The following is a 22,607-nucleotide window of genomic DNA, read 5'->3' on the forward strand; positions in this document are numbered from 1 at the left end:
GGATAAATGAAACTTGTCCAGAGATGAATCTTGGTTTTCTGTCATTCTAGACTTCAGAGTTTCAACATTAGCAACATGAAATACCCTCTACAGAGAATGAGAGAGGTTTGGATTTCACACACTGAACTTGCAGTGCTATTTATTTAATGTCTGCATGTCCTGCAAGTCCTTTGGAAAACCACATAATTGAAAATTAGAGCACAGGAACTTTATCCATTTATCCGTTTTTATTAGCATTAAGGAAACCAAACAGCCCTCATCAAGAAACAAAATATACACACATAGTCAATTTGCTAATACAGAAAAATGCTTTAAACCATCTTATATAGTGATTGTAGATAAGAGCAGACCTGCCCTTTAACCTCAAAGCAAATCCAAGTCCTTAGAAAGTATTTTGTGTGGATTCTTTGCACTATTGAACCATAATGTGACAGGCCACTCCACAACAACTGCGGTGATGCTGGACAGCCTGTTACCCATCCTGTCGGATGGTGGCTATGGATTTCTCTGTAAGCGTGGTGTGGTGATTGCAGCAGTAGAGCAGGCAGAAGTGGAGACTGCAGGAGGAAATGACTGCTGACTGCCTTGGAAAGAATGTGGCTTTTGAAAGGCCATTGTTTAGGTGGCAATAGGTCTGCTCTTACACTCCCATCAAAAATCCTTCTCTAGTGAAATAGCAGCTGACAGGTATATTAAACAGGTGACCACAGTCTAGGTCTGATCCTAAAACAGCAACACAGGAACCCACACCAAGCAGTACCCCTTGTCCTCAGCAGAGAGGTGCAGAAGCAGCCTTGCACATACTTAACTGCCTTTGCTCTAAGAGCCCTCCTCTGCAACCCTGTGCTTACCTGTTTGGAAGAGCAAGGGGGCAGTCATGGTTTCACCAAGTATGTGTTGTATCTCCTACAGTAAATTTTTGTATTAAAATTCAATTTCAGCTTGAATTTAGTTGAGTGACACAAGTCCTTGAAGCAGACTATGAGGAAAAAGGGTTTAGAAAATGGCTAAGCTGTTCAGCCTGCCAGAAAAACCTAAAGCAGCAGTTGCAACGCAGGCAGAAAGGCGTCTTTGGTTGATGCACAGTTGCTTCCATTAGTTAGCAGAAAGCTGAAATACCATAAGTACACCACTATAACCCTGCACAGAAGCATTAAAATTGCTAATTATGCTTACCCAAGCAAAATGTAATGGCTGATCCCAGCAGTTCCCATGTGCCCCTTGGTATTCCACTACCTTTTCCCCTAATGACTATGAGGCACTGGAGGCCAGAGGAGCTGTGGAAAGCCCAGGGGAGCCACACTCTGCTCCCCCTTTCTGAAATAAAGGTGCTTAAGTTGCATCCTGGCACACCCACTGTAAACCATAAGTGATATTCTAAAGTTGCAGAGATGGAAGGAAATGTCCTACAAAATCAAGTCCTGTATTGTTGCTCCTCTACCGCAGAGTTTTATTGGGAGAAGCTGCCCATTCTTTAAATAAGGCATCATTTACATGGCTTCCTATGCTCTAGGTTGAGGTGAAGGGAATGACTTGTTTCAGACACTGCTGTTGCTTGTTTCCAGGTGTGCTGGCAAACACCCTGATTGACTCTGCTGTGCAGGAAGGTGTGGGATGGCACAGCTGCATCTGAGGTTCCAATACAATGTCAGGTTTGGCCTTTCAAACTTCTGAGAATATGCTTTTCCTCCACAGTACTTCATGCTCATGCACAGACTCTTTCAAGCCACATGATTTCCAGCACATCAGTGAACAAAGAGCAAGCTCCAGGCTTCTTACAGGTGGCAAGTGCAACTGGCTTGTATTAGAAGCTAGCCACTGAGAAGGGTAATTGCATAGGGGGTCTTGTCTGTGTTGATTTTTGCTTTAAGCTTTCTCTAGTACTACAGTACTAATAAATTACCCTGGACAGAAATAAATAAGTTGGCATCTCCCAGGCCCCATGCTGGAAATCCAGGAGGTTTCAGAAAAGCTGCCCCCATGGTCCTGGGAAGGTAGTCAGCAAAAAAAAGTCTGTATTATACAACTGTCTGTACAGGAGCGACGCACTGTGCGGGAGAGCCAGCTCGCTCCGAGGATGAGGTGGAACGGTTGGTGATTTCTCTCTGCAGTTCCTCCACTTTCTTCTGCAGCTCAGCCCGCTTGGCCAGAAGCTCTTTGTAGCGATTGTGAACAGGTTCCTGCAAGGAAATGTGTAGCTGAGGACTGGGAGGCCAGTGTGGAAGAGAGAGCCTGAAGCACAAAACTGCTGCTGACCTTACAGACAGCTACGAGGGACGGAGGTACGTGAGTGTCATCAGTCTCCAGCCCGCAAGTACCTGAGTGGTTGCTCTGGCTCTTGGCTGCTCATTTGGACCCAACATGCACAATGGCTAAACAAAACAGTCTGTACGTATTTTGAAAGATGACGGTTGCCAAACTCTGATCTCTGACATTTCTGGGGGACACTGGCCATGGCATCTCAGCCTGGATATAATTTCAGGGGCTTGGGAGGAAAAAAACCCAGCCAGATTCTTCTAAATATTTTCACATAGTTCTGACTGTTGAACAGTCAGCACTGCAAAGTGTTTGCTGGGTTCCTGTCTCTAATGCTGCAGATCTGCAAAACTGCTACCTGCAGATGGGCACTGAGGCAACTGGGAATTTTTGTCCCTTTCTACTAAAAAGTGATGTCAGCCTTCAGGGTCATGCTCAGACTGCTAGTCTGAGATGCCTGCCCTGGACAAGCCAGCTTCCCTGCTGGCTGGGGTCAGAGCCCTGTGCCTCAGGCAGCCAGAACAAGCAGCAGGTTCCCATCACCAGTAATTTAAATACAGCCCCAAAATTCCTATATAGAACCCCACATTCAGAGAAGTCTTACGGGTTTTAAGATCTTTTGTAAAGAGAATTCAGCTAATTTTTCCCACATTCTAAGTGAGAAAATTCCCAGGCCGCTGGGAATCTTCAGCTCCTGCAGATTTCACAATGTGGTGATGTCCAGCTGGGCACGTGCATTACGCAGCTCAAGATGGTGCTTGCTCTTGCTGGCATTTGAATTTAGGCGTTTGTTTTCAGATTTAAGCAGTGGCAGCATAAGTCTGTACACTACCTAAAGGTCTTGACCTCCAAAGTAAGAGCTTTGGTACTAGCAGAGGGGAAAGCAGGAGTAGGAAGAGGCGTACCTGAGGCTTCATCCTGGGGTTCCAGCGGATGTAGTAGCCGACCCATAGCTCGAGGTGGCGCATGCTGGCCACGGGATACAGGACGTGGTTGGAGTAGCTCACATACAAGGGGTTAGTAAAGTCTTCCAGTTGGCTGTTGATGTAAGACCAAAGTGATACAGTCTTTTTTGGAAGGCTCTGTAAGGGAAGGGGGTGGAGGAGGCTTTATTTGCCATACGAATCTCAGCTATCTACAAACTGTAGCAGCATAGACATATGCCTGTCATTAATACGGAACTGGTTGTTTTTTGTAGCTTAAAAAAAAAAAAAAAAACCAAAACTGTTCTTTTGATGTGGTTATTGTACTCAAAGCACATGGATGCAGGGAGGCACACACACCCTGGCACAGGACAACCCCTCTGACCCACACAGCTGTCAACACAGATCAGGAATCACCACTGCTACAGTGAGGGGACCCTGGCACGTGAACTCCCAGTGCTTTAGTTAAACTTCACTTCTCTGAAGTGCTCCTGGAGGACTTGATGGAGTATTTAATTGCAAAGGAAGAAAAGAAAACATTTGACTTAGGCCCTGATCTAGTGGAATAATTATGCCTGTGAATACTCCCACTGAAACCAGAAACCAGTGCTGAAGTACTTTCTAGATTAAGTACTTCACTAGGCTGAGGCCTTTAAAAAAAAAAAACCAAAAAAAACCAACCAAACCCATCTGCAACCAGCATGCAGATTTTCTTCCCTGGAAATGACAATTATTCAATCACTATGGACTCCAGAGAAACAGGGACACTGATTTCACTATAGTAAAACACTATCACTTATATTTTCCAGCTAGTTTTTATGATTATTTTTAACTGAAGTTCTATCACATGTAATTACATCAGGTCCACATAGCACTGCCCTTGTGTACCTCTGTGCTGTTAGGTTGCAGCCTTTGGTGACAGAATGCTTCATCTTTAGGTAAGTGAGACAGAGTGAGTGCCACTGTTTTCCTTCTAATTCCAGACTGGGTCTGGATATACACATCTCTACGCTCCCCCCTGGGCAAACAAACCTTGGCCAGACTGCAGGGCAGAGCTGGCTTGTGGCAGGACAGAGAGGCATGTCCTTAATAACAGTAGGAGAGTTGTCCTCTCCTGGGAAGATGCAAGCACAGCAAGAACACACAAAGACCAGTTACTTGCTGTAACCTGTGTGTGCAGAATGACAACACACATTAGGTAGTTAAAAGCACCCTAAAGGGATCATTTCGAAAAAAAGGCACAACAAAAAAGTACCAGTTCCCACTAAGAAAGTTACAGTAAACTGAAGTTCAAAGCAAAACTGCATTTCCAGTACCTGGGAGACACCAGGAGCTATTCAACCTGTGACTAACTGGAAGTAGACAGAGTGTCCAGAAAGGAGATGGTGTTGGTCTGAAACATGATGCCTCCAACAGACAGCAGTTTATGCTAAGAGGAAAATCCCCCAAGTCCCAGCTGCGTAGAAGGGGGCTTGGCATTTCTCAGACTCGCATCTACAACTATCTCTGAGTGAGGAACCAGCTTCTGTAGCAATATCTGTTCAGCTAAAGCAATAAGGAACGGGCTTTTACCTTGGAAAGAAGCTGTCTTACCTCCTTCACTCTCTGCTGCTCACTGCTGCACAGGAAGGTCCCAAACAAACAGCTGTACAGATGATCCAGGATGGTGATCAGGAAGTACTCATTGAACTCAAATGCTGTAGGAAACTGTAGGTAGAAATAGAAAATTAGGTTGGGATTTTAAAACAGGAAAATAAGCTTTCTCCCATGCTGTGGTCTTGGTAAGGAGTTGGCCTCTTGATTTCTAGAACAGGATCTGTCCCTGTTCCCTGCATGGCTGGATAGTCAGGGTCATACTTGCTCCTTCCAGGAGCAAGAGTTTCCCTCTTGGAAAGCTGCTTTGCATGTTCAGAGAGGAATTCTGAGTAGAAGCCAGAGGTTTAAGGGGTTAGAGCACTCTGTTTATGTACACTCAGTGCTGCTTCAAATTGAAGCTTGCCTGTCCCTCATGACAAGCCATGAACAAAAGGCACACGTGAAATAAATACATTCAAAAAGTGGAAATTTCCCAGGGCCAAATGGAAATAACCTGGATACCTAACACAGCACTTCCCAGAGGGAACAGCAGGGAGGCACCTTGTGACAGGTCAGCAGGAGTGAAAAGTCTATGGGCACAGGCCATGTTTGTTGCTGAGTTCTGTGCAGAAACAGTCTGACCTGAGACAAGGACAACTGAAGCTCCACAAAGAGTCAATAAGAATAAATGCAGTGAACTGCAAAGACATGCAGGGGTGATGGAGAGGAGAGCAGGAGGCTTTCCTCCCTCACAACCACCCTCCTCTTCCCAGGCTGCCCCAGTTGTGACATCCTAACCTCATCACATGAAGGTCAGGATGCCCAGCTGTAGGAGCAATCCAAGGAGACCATAATGAAAGTGACTTTGGATGATGGTAAAGCCTCCTCTTCTCTCTGCATGGATGTGTCATATGTAGTGGCATGCTTTTCTTCCATATATAGTGTCATTCTTCTATTTCTCCTGATTTAACCCAGGGTGAGCCTAGCTTTTTTTCAGTGAACTGCCTGACCATAGCTGACTTTTGTGTCACAGAAGATACAAAACCTTCCAGGTTCCATGTGCCTGGGGAAAAACTTCCCAGACACAGGGGATCTCTCCTGGACTGTACCTCTGCCATGCCTGGTCTGAAGTGAGGCATTCAGCTCTGTACCTCACATTATGAATTGGGAGCAGTACATTTGCCTTCAGCAGAAGTTAAAATGGAACATGTTACAGTATCAGCTTGAGCAGAGGCAACAGAGATCTGCTGTATCCACCGTGCTAGGGACTTAACATCAGCAAGTGCTTTCAGGCTCTTTGCTAAACAGACTCCCAAAAAGCCTGCTGCCAGAATCAAAGCAAGAGTACAAGCCCAGGAAGGAGAACCTGCACAGGTCAGCTTGGAAATCATTCCTGTGTCCAGACACCATGCAACGTCTCGGTGCACTGTGCATGGCTCTGTGGACCATGGGTGCCACCCAGCAGTTTACCTGTCTTGTCATTTGCCAGACACAGTCGATGAACTGCAGGAAGACGGGAGAGCGATCCGCATCCGCGTGGTTCTTGTCCCCATGGCCAACTCTCTGAAACAGCAGGACAAAGAACACGAATCACACAGGGCTTCGTGGGGAAACTGCTTCATGGGGTCTGCTCTCAGTCACCGAAACCTTTACCAACAGCTTTAAAAAACTTCAAATGAGTCCTTATATTGCTTTGTCCCTATCAGTGGGTAAAGGAGTAAAGGACAGTTACTCTCTTTGTCTTTGAAGTGAAAATGCTTTATGGGGATATTTTCATGCTAAGTTAAAACAAGAGTTGTTTGAGTAGAGGCTCCAGATGCTATGCTGGCACTGATTTCAGTTAATAGCTAAAGTTCAGAAGGAAGAAAAATGAGAATGCTTTTTGCTTCAGTTGCAGCTGTTGTCCTGGCTAGTTCAGTAGTAGAGGGTGCTAGATGCAAACACTACCTACAGGCACGGCATGCGGCGATAACCATCACACGACACCTCGCGGCTTCCAAGAGCTGTACAAACACAGCCCAGCCCATCTCCTGCCACCTCCAGAGAGGCAGCAATGACAGTATTCCCAGAAGCAGCCTCCAACCCTGACTGTGCTGTGTGGCCAACACGTGTGAGGCACGACTCCTCAGAACTAGCAGAGTACATTAATGGTTATGTACTACCTGGGAGCCCCAAGTACTGTACAAAGATAGAACAAGAACATGTAAGTAACAGAGACCCCTAATACTGTTCTCCCCTCACCAAAGGAAATCACTGTTGATATCTTCTTTGCCTGGACAGTGGAGAAGCTAAAACACTCATTGCTCAAATACCAGACAACAAATTTTGCTGCAGCAGAACCTCAGTTGCTTTAGTGCCTCAGTTTCCCCACCTTCCTCAGAGCATTTGACAGTGCAACCCACCACTTCAAGTACTGCACACAGACCTTGTTCTAGCCCTTGCAAAATTAACAACCACTAGAGAACAGCTATGAGCAAAACGCAATAGGAACAAAGATTGAAAGGCTACTACTGAAAGGCTCTCTCTATTCCCATCCATGCAAACCATAACAAACTGCTGTGTCACAAGCCCACAAAGCTGCCTCTCTGCCAACTGCTAGGGCACAGCCACAAACTACTCTTGGTCCAGGCTCAAACTGCTACTCTTTCACCTAAATAATTAGAAGCCTCTCCAAAAATAAAGTGTGCCTGAAGAAAATGTGAGGTCAAGGCTATGAACAAATTCCCAAACCTCTTCAATGCCAAAGTATTTCTTAGATGATGGTGCCCAAGCAGTCTGAGAAAATGGACTGAATTGGAAAGAAAGACAAAAAATACCCCAGTGGTCTCTGCCAGCTCTCAGCAGAAATGCCAGCACTGAACGCAAAGCACACTGCTAGTTTACCTAACCTAAGCATGGGAACGTGACATTATCAGTCACTCACCTGACACATTTAAATACCACCTGTTCCCTGTATCTAACCAATACAGTCCCAAGGAGGTTAAGAGGTGAACGGAATTATAGGTAGAAAACAATAACATGAATCATTCACCTCTCTTCTGTGAGTTCAGCCGGAAACTTCTCACAGGAAATGTTAAACTCCTCTGAAATCCTCCAAGAGGGACAATAACTTTCTGTTCAGTGCCTTCCATGGGCTAGTGACTCACCAGCTGAAATCTGTGGCCGAAGCTCAGCCACTCCTTCTCCACGAGCACTTCAAAGCCCCTGATGGTGCGGTAGTAGCCATCCAACATGAGCAGGGCGAGAGAGGTGAGCTGGGCTGTGCGGTCCCAGCCATCACTGCAGTGTACAACCACAGATGTCTTCCCCGATTCCACTTTGTCAGCAATCCGAAGGGCTCCAGCAAGAATGAGCTAGGACAAGGGAAGAAACAAATTACAGAATCTCTTTGGAACAGAAACTATAAACGAAAAATGGCTAGTGACAGCACAGGACAAACCAAGGGCTCTGCTTGCCTCAAGGAGAATGGTAAATCAGTTCCAACTACTTTATAACTAGGACGGCAAACTGGTGAACACATTTTCTGCTCCAGCAAGATGACGACACATCTGAACTGTAGTGTAGGCACAACTCTAGAAGAGCCTTTGCATAAAACTCAGTTCTTAGACAAGTCAAGATTTAAATGCAGGAGTGTTTTGTGTCTGATAGGAATGGCCATCACCTTGCAGCTGCCCCAGGAGCACATCTGCCCCTGTCTGCATTAGCAGAGCAATAATGTAAGCTGGACATTTTTAGAACAGAAAGAACATTATTTGAAAACCAGCATCTGGAGAAGTCAAAACATTTTCCCTCCTTATTCTGACTCTGCTTGGATTCCTGAAAGGCTGAGAGGGCCCAAACTCCCAGCATTTGCTTGTCTGGGCCAGGTAATAATGCCAGGATGTCAAGGAGCTGAGCCAAGGACTTCAAAACTCTGTAACTCCTGAGTTCTAAGCAGAGCTTTCACAATTACATCATCCTTCACTTCCAAAACACCATCTTTCAGTATTTCAGCCCCCTCTCTTGTCCCTCTTCTCATCTCCTTAAGATTCCTCACTCCAAGAAACTACAGTTTTAATTGCTTATAAATGGAAAACAAATTCTAAGTCTTTAAATTTACAAGTAACTGAAAATCCTGGACTTAGCTCTGGATATCTTTCCCTGACTGGTAAGGACTTTGGTTGCTCAGCCACATGCAGTGGATGCAGACATGCATACCTTGATATGCTCTAGCCAGTGAGTTGACTCTAAATTAGACAGCCAATGAGTCTCCTCGATATTGGGATACACAATTTCTTTCAGTTTTCTCAGCGACTCTCTCATAACATGAATATTGTGAATATCCAGGAACACTAATTCTGCATTCTGATAGGCATCCTCGCTCTCATAGCCCCCTCCTTTAGCCTGAAGAACAAAATTCACATACAAATCATTAAGCAAAACCATATTTTGTACTTTATCCCAGACATCTGTCATGAGCAAATAGCAGCTGACAAAATACCACAGTGGCTGGGCTATCTAAAGCAGGCAAAAACCATTGGCTTTATCTCACAGCTAGGAGCAAACATGTACAGGCACACACTTTGTGTCTCTCTTCTGCAATACCTAATGAATGCTGTAATTTTTACCAAAGAATATCATATTACAAGCCTTCTTTTCCTCTGTAATTATAATTTATCTCCATTCAAGCTGTTAACTCATTACATTTGCTAATCTATCATTTAAAAATTTACCATACTATTACAGAGGAGGATAACCCACACACTAATTGCCTTCTCTAAGTAGTGGGAAAGGCAGATTAAAAAAAAAAAAGAAAAAGAAAAAGAAAAAAAAATAGTTTTTACTGTAACAAAGCAGCTCCACCATTAAAACAAAGCTTAAAGTAATGGCATGGAACACAATTTTTAGAAGGGTAGAATGATGGACCCTGGGAACTACTGAACTGTCAGCCTCACCTCTGTGCCTGGCAGGATCATGGAACAGATCCTTCTAGAAAATATGCTAGGGCATGTGGAGGACAGGGAGGTGATTCAGGATAACCAGCATGGCTTCACCAAGGGCAAATCCTGCCTGACCAGCCCAGTGGCCTCTGTGATGGAGAGACTACAGCAGCGGACAAGGGAAGGGCTATGGGTATCATCCACCTGGACTTCTGTAGAGCCTTTCCCACAGCTTCCTTCTCTCTAGACTGGGGATGATGGGCAGACAGTTTGATGGATGAAAAGTTGGATAGTCACAGCCAGAGGGTAGTGGCCAATTGCTCAATGCCCAGGCAGTGACAAGTGGCATCCCTGAAGAGTCTGTGGGACTAGTGCTATTTAGTATCTTCATAAGTGACACAAACAGAAGGATCAAGTGCACCCTCATCAGGTGTGCAGATGACACCAAACTGAGTGGTACAGCTGACACTCCTGAAGGATGGGATGCCATCCAGAGGGACTTGGACAAGCTTGGGAAGTGGGTCCATGGGAACCCCATGAAGTTTAACAAGACCAAGTGCAAGCTGCTGCAACTGGGTTGGGGCATCCCCTTGCATCAGCTCAGGCTGGGGGATGAACAGATCAGGGCAGCCCTGCCCAGGACTTGGGAGTGCTGGTGGATGAGAGGCTGGACATGACCCAGCCATGTGCACTCACAGCACAGGCAGCCAATCCTGTCCTGGGTTGCATCCAAAGCAGCGTGGGCAGCAGGGCCAGGGAGGGGATTCTGCCCTTCTGCTCTGCTCAGACCCCACTGCAGTACTGTCCAGCTCTGGGGTCCCAGCATAGGAAAGACAGGGTCCTGTTAGATCAAATCCACAAAGATGATCAGAGGTCTGAAGCACCTCTTCTGTGAGGAAAGGCTGAGAAGGGAAGGCCCTGGGGAGACCTTACAGCAGCCTTCCAGTACTTAAAGGAGGCTTATAAGAAAGATGGGGACAGATGTTTTAGTTGGGCCTGCTGCGATAGGACAAGGGGCAATGGCTTGAAAGTAATAGAGGGTAGATTCAGACTAGACATAAAGAAGACATTTTTCACAATGAGGGTGGTAAAACACTGGAAGCAGGTTTTCCAGAACAGTGGTAGATGCCTCATTCTTGGAAACATTCAAGGTCAGACTGGACAGGGCTCTGAGCCCTGTTAGAGGAAGCAGTCTTTCAACCACGTGAATTGAAAAATGGTGATAAAAAAAGGTCTAGGGTGCTAGAGTCTGACCTCAGTAGTACTTCAAATTTTTTTCCTTCCAATGTCATTTCCCACTGTAAATTAATATAAATGGATCATCAGCAGTCACACTGATATCTTACAGATATCAGGTATAAAAGTCTGTCTAGAGAATCAGATCATTGCATTCAGACTTCTTCTGCAGTGGAAAACCCTTTTGTGATCCTTAAGAATAATATGAAATGGTGGTGGGAAATGTACTCTAAATTATTACATTCCCAGTTTAAGACAGAGGAAAAAGTACCCAACCTTATTGGCTACAGCATTCACACTAGGCCTTGCATCAAATATGAAAATTTTATGGGACTGGGCATTAGAATCCATGATGGCTTGAAGGTACTTTTCATCTTCCTTGCTCCGCTTGCCACTCACTCCCACCATGGGCTGGCTACAGCGAGTGATCGTTGCTTGACTTTCTGGGTGAATCCATGACAATACCTTTGGAAACAAATGAGAAATAAATAAAGGAAAAATGTCTTAAACCAGTGAAGTGAATTACCTGTAATGGCTTGCTCTGTGATTCTCTATCAGGGGGTTCCAGAAGGCTGGAGTCTATTAAATCACAACTGAATGAAAGAAAGAGCTCTTCTGTCTTTATTCATTCTGGTGGCATTCCCAAAGTTTGAACAAATAAAAGGTGATCAAATTGTTTGAGTCTCACTTTTAATTATGATGCAGACTATTTTTCTGACTGTTGTGTGAGTCAGTATGCGGGCTATGTCTTACTTTATGTTACACCATGTAAAAGTTAAGCATTTTAGGAACAGACTGAATTTTCTATAGACTTGAGGAGTAAACCAGTACCTTTTCAGTTACCTCTGAAATCACAACAGTGTGCTTTGTCTTAATTTCATTAAATAAACACTCTCATCAAGACTATCACTACGTATTTCTCTGTCCTGAAAGTCAGAGTAGGCCAGACAATTGTAAACAGCCAAACAGAGCTGCCTTGTGTTTCTCAGGAACTGAACTGAGATTTGGTCTGAGTTGTGCTAAATTATCTTATCTTCTAGTTTTGGTTTAGTCTACATGTCTTTCACAACAGTAGTTTCAGCAGATACTGTTGTTTTCTATGTCCTCAAACATGTTGTTATCACTTTTATTAGCCGCTGACCATTTATTTGCTCCCTGGAATCTACTCAGCCTGATCTTGGTATTACTTATTGCCCAAAGGTATGTGTAACAAAACCACATCAAAGTGGCTTCTTCTGTCCCACTCACTGGTATGCGTCCTCTGGATCTGAAGGATGCCACTCTCTTTAACTCCTCGTCGGGAATGTTTACAGGCACAGCTAGAATGGCAGGGTATGTATCACACAGCTCATAGCGCTCGTTAATCTTGGTCAGCCTCCAGCTTTCATTGGGAATTCCCTAAAGAGAAAACTGCAGGTTAGCAAATTAGTTGCTCTGAGACCTCAGTACAGACAAATCCCCAGACCTGAAATTCAAGACAATTTTTGTTAATGAAGGTCATTTAGGGCTGGAACCTGGAAATGCATTATCTTGGTAACTTGTATTTCATGTCTCCCCCCGGGGAGGTGGATGTTTTGCTCAAGTCACTGAAGAGCAGGGAAACTGGGCTTCAGGCAGGGTCACCTATGGTAAAGGAACTGTGGAAGCTACAGATGTAGCAACACAGGTGATTCCCCTGAGCCCAACTTTAAGATACCTCCTGGTCTCATTATCGGCTTGTGGGAGAGCCAGGAGCAGGACAGAATGGGTGACCAACTCAGTCCCCTCATGGCACTTAGTTCAAATGTGTTGGGTGAAAACTGGGGATACAAAGTGGAGTTACCAGACAGGATGGAGGGAAAGGGGAGAAGGGAGAACAGGCAGTAAAACACCCCAAAAAATCAGCCTGATTTGGGCTTAGTTCAGTGCTTGTGGCACAACTGTGCAAGCCTCTAAAAACACCAAAAACTTAACAATTGTATGTCTGTGTTTGCATGACTGTATGTGATGTGCAACTCCCATGTTTCCATCACACTAAGCTCTCTGGCTGAACTAAGGACTTGGGCTGGGAGAGCAGGGAATCCCCACACACACATCATAGAGCTCAGCATGCTGGGGAAGCCACTCAACAGCTTCCCAGACAACTGTCTCCAAGTAACACCTGAAGCACAATAGGGACGACCCTGACAACCTGCAGACATGGTTTGGCTGAAGCTGGGAGAGAACAGGCCAATAGGGAGTGGCTGGTGCAGCTGCCTGCAAGGAGAGATTTAAACAGACCCCGACTGCAGCAGGAGTGAGCACTGACACAAAGCATCTCTGTGCAGAAGACACATCTGCTGCAGCAAACATGGCCAGGCTGTGAAGCACTGAGTGTGTTTTAGGGGAACATCAACTCTACACAATACACGCCTCTGTTCTAATAAACACTATTTCATTTTAAAGCAGGGTGGTGGGACACTGATTACCACTGTCACGGCTCCCACAGGAAATAAACGGCACATCTAACACGGGTCAGACGAGCTGTGACAATTACGGTTGACCCACACATACTGCGGCCGGTCTCCCATCCCAGTGGTGAGTCACGCTGTCAAAAGAGGTCATGGTTAGAAATCTGAGGGGAGGCCAGACCTTCTGTCTAGTATCAGTCACACACTCTGCTTTGTGAACTACTGCTGTCTTTTGGCCCTCCCTGGGAAGGAAATGTTACTACAAGGATCACCCCAAAAGTCTGAAGGAAAACTATTTTTGGCACTGCCTGAAGCCGAAGAATTGGCAGAACCAGACATCAAGCAGTGTGTATAGACAGTTCAAGCTTACTGATGAGTAAAACGTGCTCAGAGGTCTACCTGCTGTACACAGCAAGGATGGAATCTGCTGGGCCCACCAGCTCTGCTGCCAGCCAGGGAATAGCTAGACTCTTGCCAGTGACCAATCTGTTTACTACCTGGAAGTGGACTAATGGCTAATTAGTTCTTAGTCCTGTCCTAATAAGCACATGCAATGAAACCATAAGCAATTCCTGAAAATTTCACCTCCCCCAAATCTGAATGTAAATTACGCTGTCAGCACAGTCTTGGCAAGAAAAATGGGAGCTAACAAGCAGCTACATGTTAGAAAGGCTCCTTTTCATTTTACCCAGCAACTCTACCAATGCTCACAGAGAAGACCAAGGAGCAGGCACTGGAAAGCGCCCTCTTCACAGTGCTGGACAATGTGGCTTCAGAACACACTGCTTGGGCTAGAACAGAGCTCTAAAGCTCTCTGAAGCTCTAAGTATTCCAGCTGCCACGCTGACAAATTTGAAGGAAATCTTTCCTCTCCATTAGCCCAGACCAGAAAAATCCATTATGAGCCCCCAAAGAAAGAAAAGATGCTGTGTGTCAGTATTCAAATTTCTTTTGACTCATGGGGAATGTCTGCTTTTCCCTGACCCAGGAGCCCTGAAACACAGCACCACCCAGAACGCTTTAGATTCGGATCGTGACTTTCTCTGAAGACTGGAAGCAAACAGAAATAAGCCAAGTGGGCTAGAAGAGAAGCTGAATTTGCATCTTCCCTGGACGTTTGCCACAATGCAGTGCAGCTTCTGCATTTATTCGTGCTCCTTCAGATTTGCCCTTTCTCCAGCTGGAATCAATAGAAAAAGCTAAACGTGATATAAAGCACACTGGTATTTCCTCATCTAAGATGCATTTCACTGCTTCCCGGTAAGTTGTAAGCACCCAAAAGCCTACTATGAAACAAAACTGTTACAGATGTAACTCAATAGGCCCCTGCAGGGTAAGGAGTGGCTCTGGGTGCTGCCTGACTGTGCGCCTGCAGGAGGAACTCAGGCATGCTTCTCTGAAAGCAGGTTGTGATCATCCTGAAGCTGCTGGCGCACATGACACATCCACATTAATGACCACAGACTTCTGCACAGGTCTATCTTCTTCAGCTGAATTAATGCTGCTAGCAGCCCCTGATTCTAGGGGAATTCATATCTCTGGTGGATGCCAGAGGGCAAACTAAGGAAGGCAGCAAAGCCACACGTATAGTTTAATTAATTCATTAATTAAATATACCCATGACAATTCTCACTGAGCCCACTGAACCAACACACCTCACATCCGTACTAATAAACTAATTTATCCTCCAAACAGGATATTTTGTCCAAAATGCCACTGGTGATCCTTAACTTGCATCACAGTACCTTTATGCGTGGCTAAAGATGCTCAAATACACTCACTCAAAAGATGGATGGTAACAGCCTGGTCTGTAGCTATGCCTGAAACTTGCCCCTGTGCTTGGGAACACTCCTTACAACTGTTTCATCTAACCATAGAGACACAGCCTTTGTGTCCTCTCCACACACAAACTAGACTTGGTTTCCCTCTAGATAAGACATTCATGCCTTACTGTAATGACTGGGTTTGGTTATCACTTGATTTACACTTGATGTTGCAGAAGATGGAGTTTCTTTGTTTGCAGGGAAAAATTGTTGAAGCCACACCAGCACAGCACCGACACTACCACCTTGCAAAGCACATGGTTAAGGTTAAGCACATGAGGATCCTTCACTAACAGGAAAAAATAATTTCCTTGCTGTAGTTATACACAGTCACACCTCTCTATGGGATCAAGCAGATCCACTCTGAGCTTACATATGTAAGTGCACCTTGATCTGCAGCAGGCAACATGGGATACAGCTGCAGAGCCAAGCTGGTCCCTCTGCCATTTACTGAGCCCAGGCTGTGTCCACTCAGCAGCAGAGAGCTGTGATCTGTTCTGCAGTAGAGACATACATAGCATAAGCAGCTCCTCAGTTAAACCACGGGACGTTTAACAGTTCAATCCTCACTTTGCTCCCTTAAGTTTCACCCAATAATCCTCTGGAGGATGATGTTATCAAGCTCTACTTTTCCCACTCTGCTTGTATACTAATGCTGGGCACTTATTTTATCCTCAAAACAGGTCAGTTCTTCTGAATTATTAGTTTCTATGTGTTTTCTCAGAAAGTCGCAACCACAGCCCTACACTGTGGCTCCCCAGTAGATATGACCAGAGCAAAGGATATTAGACAAGAATGACTTTTGTAGGGAAACATCACACAACTTCACAACCTCTTGTAATATTTTCCAAATGCTCCCCACCTTATTAAGGAAAATAAAGCTTTAGGTTACTCCAAAGGCATCTTAAGGACTTTTGGTTTCAAGTGAGTCTTATTCACTTTGCAATTCTGTTTTATATTCTGCCAGCCCATGTGTAATAAAAATCAGGGAGCAATTTCAGTTTTAAATTTCATTTGCCACATGTGATTCCATTTACCAACTAAATCTCAAACCTCTCTGAGTTCCTTTTGTTCTCTACAGGTTGTTTATTACTCCCCATAGTTTTACACAATCACAGATTTTTAATAAGTTACATATTTCCATCCTTCCCAAGAATGCTAATGGGGAAGTTAGGGGTTTACTGACTATCTTTCCTAATTGCTACAATTGCTATTATCTCAACATATTTCTATTAATTTTAATAAAAATTGTAATAAATAAATAATAGCACACTCAAACTTGCCATGTCTACCAGTGTGGACATAGAAATTACCATGGATCCTGGCCTAAAAGTCTTTTCTGGATGCCTGGTAGTCAGAGTTTACTTTTGCACCACTCCCCTCTCCATGTGTCCCTGTTCCCATAGGGAAAAGACTAACCTGGCCTAAGATATAGCAAGTTAATGCCTGGCCATCCTGCTGGGCTGCTGATGCCCTAGGCCAGCTCTTCTCTAACAGTTTCTAAACCAATTCCAGAAGGTCCTACTGACAGTGCATATGTCTTGCTTTTCTATTTCTGATCACAATTCATAGAGTCCGAGACAGGTAATCCCATTATCTGATTTGATGATGCCAGTTTTGTTTCACTGTTAACGAATCCCTGCTGCCATTTCAAGACATAATCCTGATTTACTGTAGTATTTGTTATTGCTTTAGCAGAACCTGGTTGGATTAAGAAAAAAGGCTACGACGTTCACACAGATAAATTGAACATCCATAGTTACAAATGCTGGAATTAAATAAACAGACCGAAATACCTAAAAGTTTTGGAGGGGACATAAGGCATCATGCTGCAGGACCTAAATCAATCTAACAGAAGGGATGAAATTCTCCTCCTGGCCAGATCACAACATAAACATCTACTGCAGTATGGTTTACCTCTTCTTCAGCAGCTGGTGTTGGTCACTTTTGGATAAGGAACTGGAAGAGATGGATTGTGTGATCTGGAATGGTAGTGACCGTGGCCCACCATGGGTAAAGTTCAGAAAGGCTGTGGCTGCAAAAAATCCTGGTTTGGATTCGCTTTTGCAGTTAACAGCGTAAGGAAATGACCACAGGCTTTGGCACGTGGACATTAGTTTGGTTTCTTGACACAGAAGCAGTCAGGCAAGTTTGTCCTTCCCACTCACAAACAACAAAGAAGCAGGCCACAGCACAAGTACACACTGCAGCAATGCCTGAGCTGTGTCATGTCTTACACCCATTTTCTTTACAGAAAGGCCATGAAGAGCTGCAAATCACAGGCATGCAAACACATGTATCCTTTCACCATGTCACCAAATTCCTGACAAATTTAAGGTGCACCAAATCACAGTATAAAAACTAATATGGACAGAAAAGCATCTATCATAAAAACTGGCATGTGAGGATTTAGAAAGTGAAATTATCTAAGGTCACCTTTTCTTCTTTCCAGGTGTTGTAAAAATGTTTTTCGTACTTCACCTGTTTTGACTGATGCTTGGCTGACTGAATGCTGTGCTTTCCAGTGGAGATTATTTTGATAGCACAGGTATTCTTTTAGTTGTTACTCCAAAATTTTCAGCCCTACAAAGAAGTGTCTTGCTCAAATAGCTTGGGCTGCAAATCCTTCTCTACAAGCAGATCTTCCCATAAAATAACTACCTAGAAGGAGGTAAAGTTTAAACAAAGCAATAATCGCTGCATTATCTGATCTTAAGCTCAAGCTGACCTTAGACTAAAACACTAAATCACTAAAAAAGTGATTACAAACAATTGGAGTTTGTCTCGACTGGGATTTTAGATTGTGGCATCTCATTGTAAAACATACACTTCTTTGCAATGAAGGCAGCATACAGTAAGATACAGTAAGATACATCTCACTTCCCATTAGCAGTCTAGAAGCCAGCAATCTATCTTAGGCAGCTATTTTAGGAGAGAACAAATCACCCCCAACAGTGAAACGCTCTCTCCCATCTGTTAATGACAGGCCTAGATAACCAATTTAGAAGGCATGCCCAGCTTTTAGCAAGCTAGAGCTAGAAAAATGAATCCTTAGGTTTTGGATTCCAGGAATAAGATGAACAACTAGGCTGGGACAGAGGTCTGCTTTTGTATGATTTGATGAGGAAGATCCAAATAAATCTTAAAATTGCATGGTTCAAAATTTCTTAATTTTACAATAGAAAATTGGTTATATTCTGATGGATCTGGAGGAGAGAGAAGCTTATTGTGTCTAGGGCAAACACGTCACCAGATCATGCTCCTTTTTCTACTTGAGAATTTTATGACAGGAGTGATTTCATTATAAAAATCAAAATTGTCCCATCTGTAAAAGATGGAGACTACTCAAGCTTTGACCACAGTATTCCTAATCGACAGCCTGTCACTACATAATCATTAACACCTTTGATCAGTCTACTCTGGACACACCACAACTGTGTTTTCTAAACTATGGTAAATCACAGTACTCTCTAGGTTTATCCTTATGCTGAGAAACCATGCATAAGATAGTGAAGGCATTCTACACTTAATTTTTTCCCCCCCAAGTTGCTGTTTAAGACAGGAAAACCTGGAAAGAATTAAAACCAATACAAGCAAGCACTGAGGTGTGAAACTCAATAATGGGATGCCTGTACCTGCAATTATGCACCCTCCATTCCCCACTGCCAGCAGTACCTGATCACCAAGCCAGAGCATTAGTTTTTTCTAGCAGAGCCTAAAGTCAGCTCTCTGCCACCTGAGCTGATGTCCATCAGTGGATGCCTCTAGCTCTAAAGCTGTACTGCTCTCAACAAGCACTGCAGTGTGAAAAACAACATCCTAACCAAGCCTGCACAGCATTTTTCAGCAGAATCATTCTCTGCTCCATGTAACCTGTAATTTTATCACTGCACAGACCCTCATTTCTGAAGAGTAGAGGATGAGGAAGGATGTGGCACAATACCCACCTGTCTTCTGTACTCCCAAGTTGGGTCATACACTTTCCATCCATTTTCTGGGAAAACCTCTTTGTACTCAAAGGCAAAAAGTGGCTGAAAGAAAGAAAATTTACCTTTAAGAGCCCACTCAGAGCCCATTTATACGATGTTTGATATCTCAAATAGTAATTAATGACATACCCTTCTTTTTCCTCACCATCACTTTTCTTTCAGGGTTTTATAAAAAAGATTAACACTCTCACTGTAGCAGGTAATTAGTACAACAATATACCTTCCAATATGTCCCTGATCTTGCTTGGCTATTACCTAGTACTGCATGGACAAAAGAACTTTGTTATTAAAGAGAGAAGGTAAAACTACTTAGGCAAGAATGCTCTTACAGATTAACAACCAGAGCCTTTCAACCAGCATTTAAAACAATTGCAGCGTCATAACATCAAAAAACACAGGGGCTGCATTCCAGATTTGGGGCAGTGCAGTCACCATTAGCTGTGAACTTCTGATAGATGTCACTGTGATTTGAGTACTTTCCCTCTGTTACAAGGCTTTATCAGTAAGTCTTTTCCCATGCATGAAAGAAGGCACTGTAATAGATTTTTCCTGTTTCCTATATGATCTAAACTCCTACAGAGTTAAGTTTAAAACAGATTTGAAAACCAGAACTTCTCATCCCTCAGGAAAATGCACCCCATGTGAATGCTGTATTATGTAGATGGGACGGAACAAAACAGTTTACTGCTACCCTGTGTCTTTTGGCAAAAGCTGAAGAGAAAACACTTACCAGATTATTTGAAACTGGAAAAGCATATTTCATTAGGTTCTCAAATATGGATCGCCTAGTTCTCCCTTCAGGCTTATGAGCAAACCGCAAGTTTCGAATATCCTAGGGGAAAAAGAGGGAAATCAAGTTGCAAATTTCTGAACCACTTCAAAATCCAAGGAAAATCCAAAAGCCAGAATTCAAAACGGGGTCACATGACAATGCTCCTTCTAACACTGATTTAATACTATACTTTGAACAATGTTGTGTTGCAATGTTGGGCTTGGCTGGGGGGTTGTCTACAGCCTCCAACAACAGCAGAGCAGCCAAGGGAGGGCACAGCTGTGCCTGACCATAACATCTTGCCTTCACATGAAGCTCTCCACTGCTGAAAGTCTTTGGGAGAGCCCTGCTCAGGAAAAAGCTATATTTGACCAGCAGGACTTTGTGAGACAGACATCCTTGGTTCTCACTGAGCTCTCACACCAAGCAGTGCTGTAAGTCCACTGGAGGGGATGGCCTAACAAAATACCTCCATAGAGCTACTACACGTAGGGGGCCCAAGAACAGCCAGCTGGGTGCAAAGCATCCAGTGCCATCTCCCTTTAGCACTCAAGAGGGCATCTTGAAACCAAGAACTCCTCACTTTGCACAGCAGCACAGTTTAGAAAAAAAGTGGTCATTCAAGACCTCCTTTCCATAGTCATCTAAAAAAACAAATTTGGAAAGTAAATAAAACATCTTAAGTTTTTCCAGCCAAGCCTGCAACTAAAATGCTTGCAGTAAAGAGTCAAAAACTCATCAACAGGAAATGAGCTATCAAATTCAAGTACATGAAGATGGTAGAGCAAGTCAGAGAATGAGATAAACAGCTGAAGACTTCGCTTCCTCACAGGGATTACAGGACTGGTCTCAGACAGAGAACTTTTCAGGATACGTAAGATGTAGCTGTACCACACTGTTATTGCACTAAGCTGCTGTGCATATCCAGTGAAGCAGGCTGACATTTTTAAATATGCTATAAAGGGCCAAAACATCCATCCTATAGTTTGTGCCTGAGTTTCCCATACAGGGAAATGATACAGCTCACTCCAAACCTGACCAAGTGTGCTTTATAGACAAACTGGCTGAGAACTAGGAATCCAGATCAAAACAGGGAACAAATTAGCTTGCCAGCACAAGTACCTCACTCTATGTTAGCTGGGGCGGATTGTGACTCTCATAGGACAAGGGAGCAGCTGGTTTATTTAGTACAGATTGCAGTAACTGGTCTTGACTCAGCACACCCACAGCTTGACAGCCTGCTTAGCTTCCTGGTGCCTCAAAATCACAGCAGTGACCAGAGCACTTTGGGATTCCTTTTCATTCCTCCATCTGCCCTTATCCAGCATCCTTTAGCATTGAGGGGCTCTGACAAGCTCTAAGCAGCCTAAGATCTACAAGCTTCTGAACCCAGCTCTTCCCGTGTAGTCACTGAGGGAAGCACAAGGGTCATGCCACCCAGAGATATGGATTTAGGAGGGGAGATGGTGGCTTTATTTACTTTGTGGGTCTATAGTAAGCAGACATGAGGAGGCAAATTGTTAATTTTTATTGCAGTTTGTATTTCCAGTTATTCCAAGGGCTCTTGAGAGGCACATGTGAAATATATACTGCCTTGAAAGAAATGAAAGAACAGCCCTGATGAGGACTGAAGGCTACTCACCAGTCCCTCATGACAAAGCACAGCAGCAGGTGGACATGAGCTAATGATTTAGGGGGGAAATGTGCCCCTTTCCTGCTCTTGAAATGCAAATGAGTGAAAGGCCTACTGAATTCCACAGTAACTGGAGTCTACCTACAATAAGTCCAGTGGGCAACCCTGAGAAATGAGGATGCAGGCCTACACTTCCATGATGAAGAAAAGCCATTGCCCAGCACAAAGCCTGAAAAAAGGTTTGGACCTCTTTTCAAATGAGTGGAGCTGGAGAATACTGAAAACTACTTTTAAAATCATGGGTTTTGACACCTGTGAAGTCATACTGACTGAAACATTTTGCAGAACTTCCTACAATACCACAGAAACAACCTTTAAAAATATATGTTCCCCTTCCCCTATTGTAAAACACAGATAAAAGTTTACCTTGCACACAATCTCCAGCCCGTATGAATTTTCACCACGACTGGAAGCACCTCCAATTTTCTCCACTCTGTTGATTACACCTAAAGATGCATCTAGGACAAAAGGAGGGTCCTGTAGACAGTTGAAATTTGTGAGTTTAAAAAGGGGAGGGGGAAAAATTCCCAGCTCCTGCTCCCTTATGTCTATATTCCCAAACATATAGCCACATTTCACACAGAAATACTCACAAACAACACCTAGGTCTAAAGAGTCAAAAGGTAGCAAAAGCAGATTATTTCAAAAGCTTACCCGTTCCATGCTTTTAAAATACAGTCTATAATTGGTAACAGTAAGGGTTCCTCTGATTGCTCCAGTGAAGGGGCAGATGTAAGTAACATCCTTAGCTTAAGAAAAGAAAAAAAAAAAAAGAAAAGAAAAAAAAGAAAATGAGAAGTTGTTAATTTCACAGTTAATTTATGGGAGAAAAATTATGCCAGCAACAATATTTGTGGGCTCTACCTTGCAGATCATGAAATTAAAACAAGCTTTATCTGTGGTTCTAGCCTAGAGCCAACAGTTCTGTGGAGAAGGTAAGAGTTTGGGTAGAGACAGTACCATCACCCAGAATCCTACATTCGCACAAAACT

At 43.9% G+C, this 22,607-nt stretch overlaps 1 protein-coding gene across 4 annotated transcripts in view; it reads right to left on the reverse strand.

Annotated features, from left to right (window-relative positions):
* Positions 1 to 178: 178 nt before the first annotated feature.
* MTMR2 (myotubularin related protein 2) overlaps positions 179 to 22,607 on the reverse strand; it is a 62,880-nt gene continuing 40,451 nt past the window's right edge. For 3 of the 4 annotated variants that reach the window (XM_053934922.1, XM_053934925.1, XM_053934924.1), the window contains exons 4-15: positions 22,270 to 22,364; positions 21,982 to 22,092; positions 19,881 to 19,982; positions 19,109 to 19,192; positions 12,158 to 12,307; positions 11,186 to 11,374; positions 8,952 to 9,137; positions 7,901 to 8,107; positions 6,225 to 6,317; positions 4,773 to 4,886; positions 3,162 to 3,338; positions 179 to 2,180 (exon numbers count right to left, since the gene is read on the reverse strand). In XM_053934922.1, coding sequence (XP_053790897.1) covers positions 2,019 to 2,180; positions 3,162 to 3,338; positions 4,773 to 4,886; positions 6,225 to 6,317; positions 7,901 to 8,107; positions 8,952 to 9,137; positions 11,186 to 11,374; positions 12,158 to 12,307; positions 19,109 to 19,192; positions 19,881 to 19,982; positions 21,982 to 22,092; positions 22,270 to 22,364 — 1,670 coding nt within the window. In that variant the 3' untranslated portion in view covers positions 179 to 2,018. Of the gene's footprint in view, positions 2,181 to 3,161; positions 3,339 to 4,772; positions 4,887 to 6,224; positions 6,318 to 7,900; positions 8,108 to 8,951; positions 9,138 to 11,185; positions 11,375 to 12,157; positions 12,308 to 19,108; positions 19,193 to 19,880; positions 19,983 to 21,981; positions 22,093 to 22,269; positions 22,365 to 22,607 lie in introns of those variants that run through there. The other variant, XM_053934926.1, reaches the window with a different exon arrangement.

The sequence above is a fragment of the Vidua chalybeata genome, chromosome 2 (assembly GCF_026979565.1).
Source record: "Vidua chalybeata isolate OUT-0048 chromosome 2, bVidCha1 merged haplotype, whole genome shotgun sequence".
NCBI classification, from domain to species: Eukaryota; Metazoa; Chordata; class Aves; order Passeriformes; family Viduidae; genus Vidua; species Vidua chalybeata.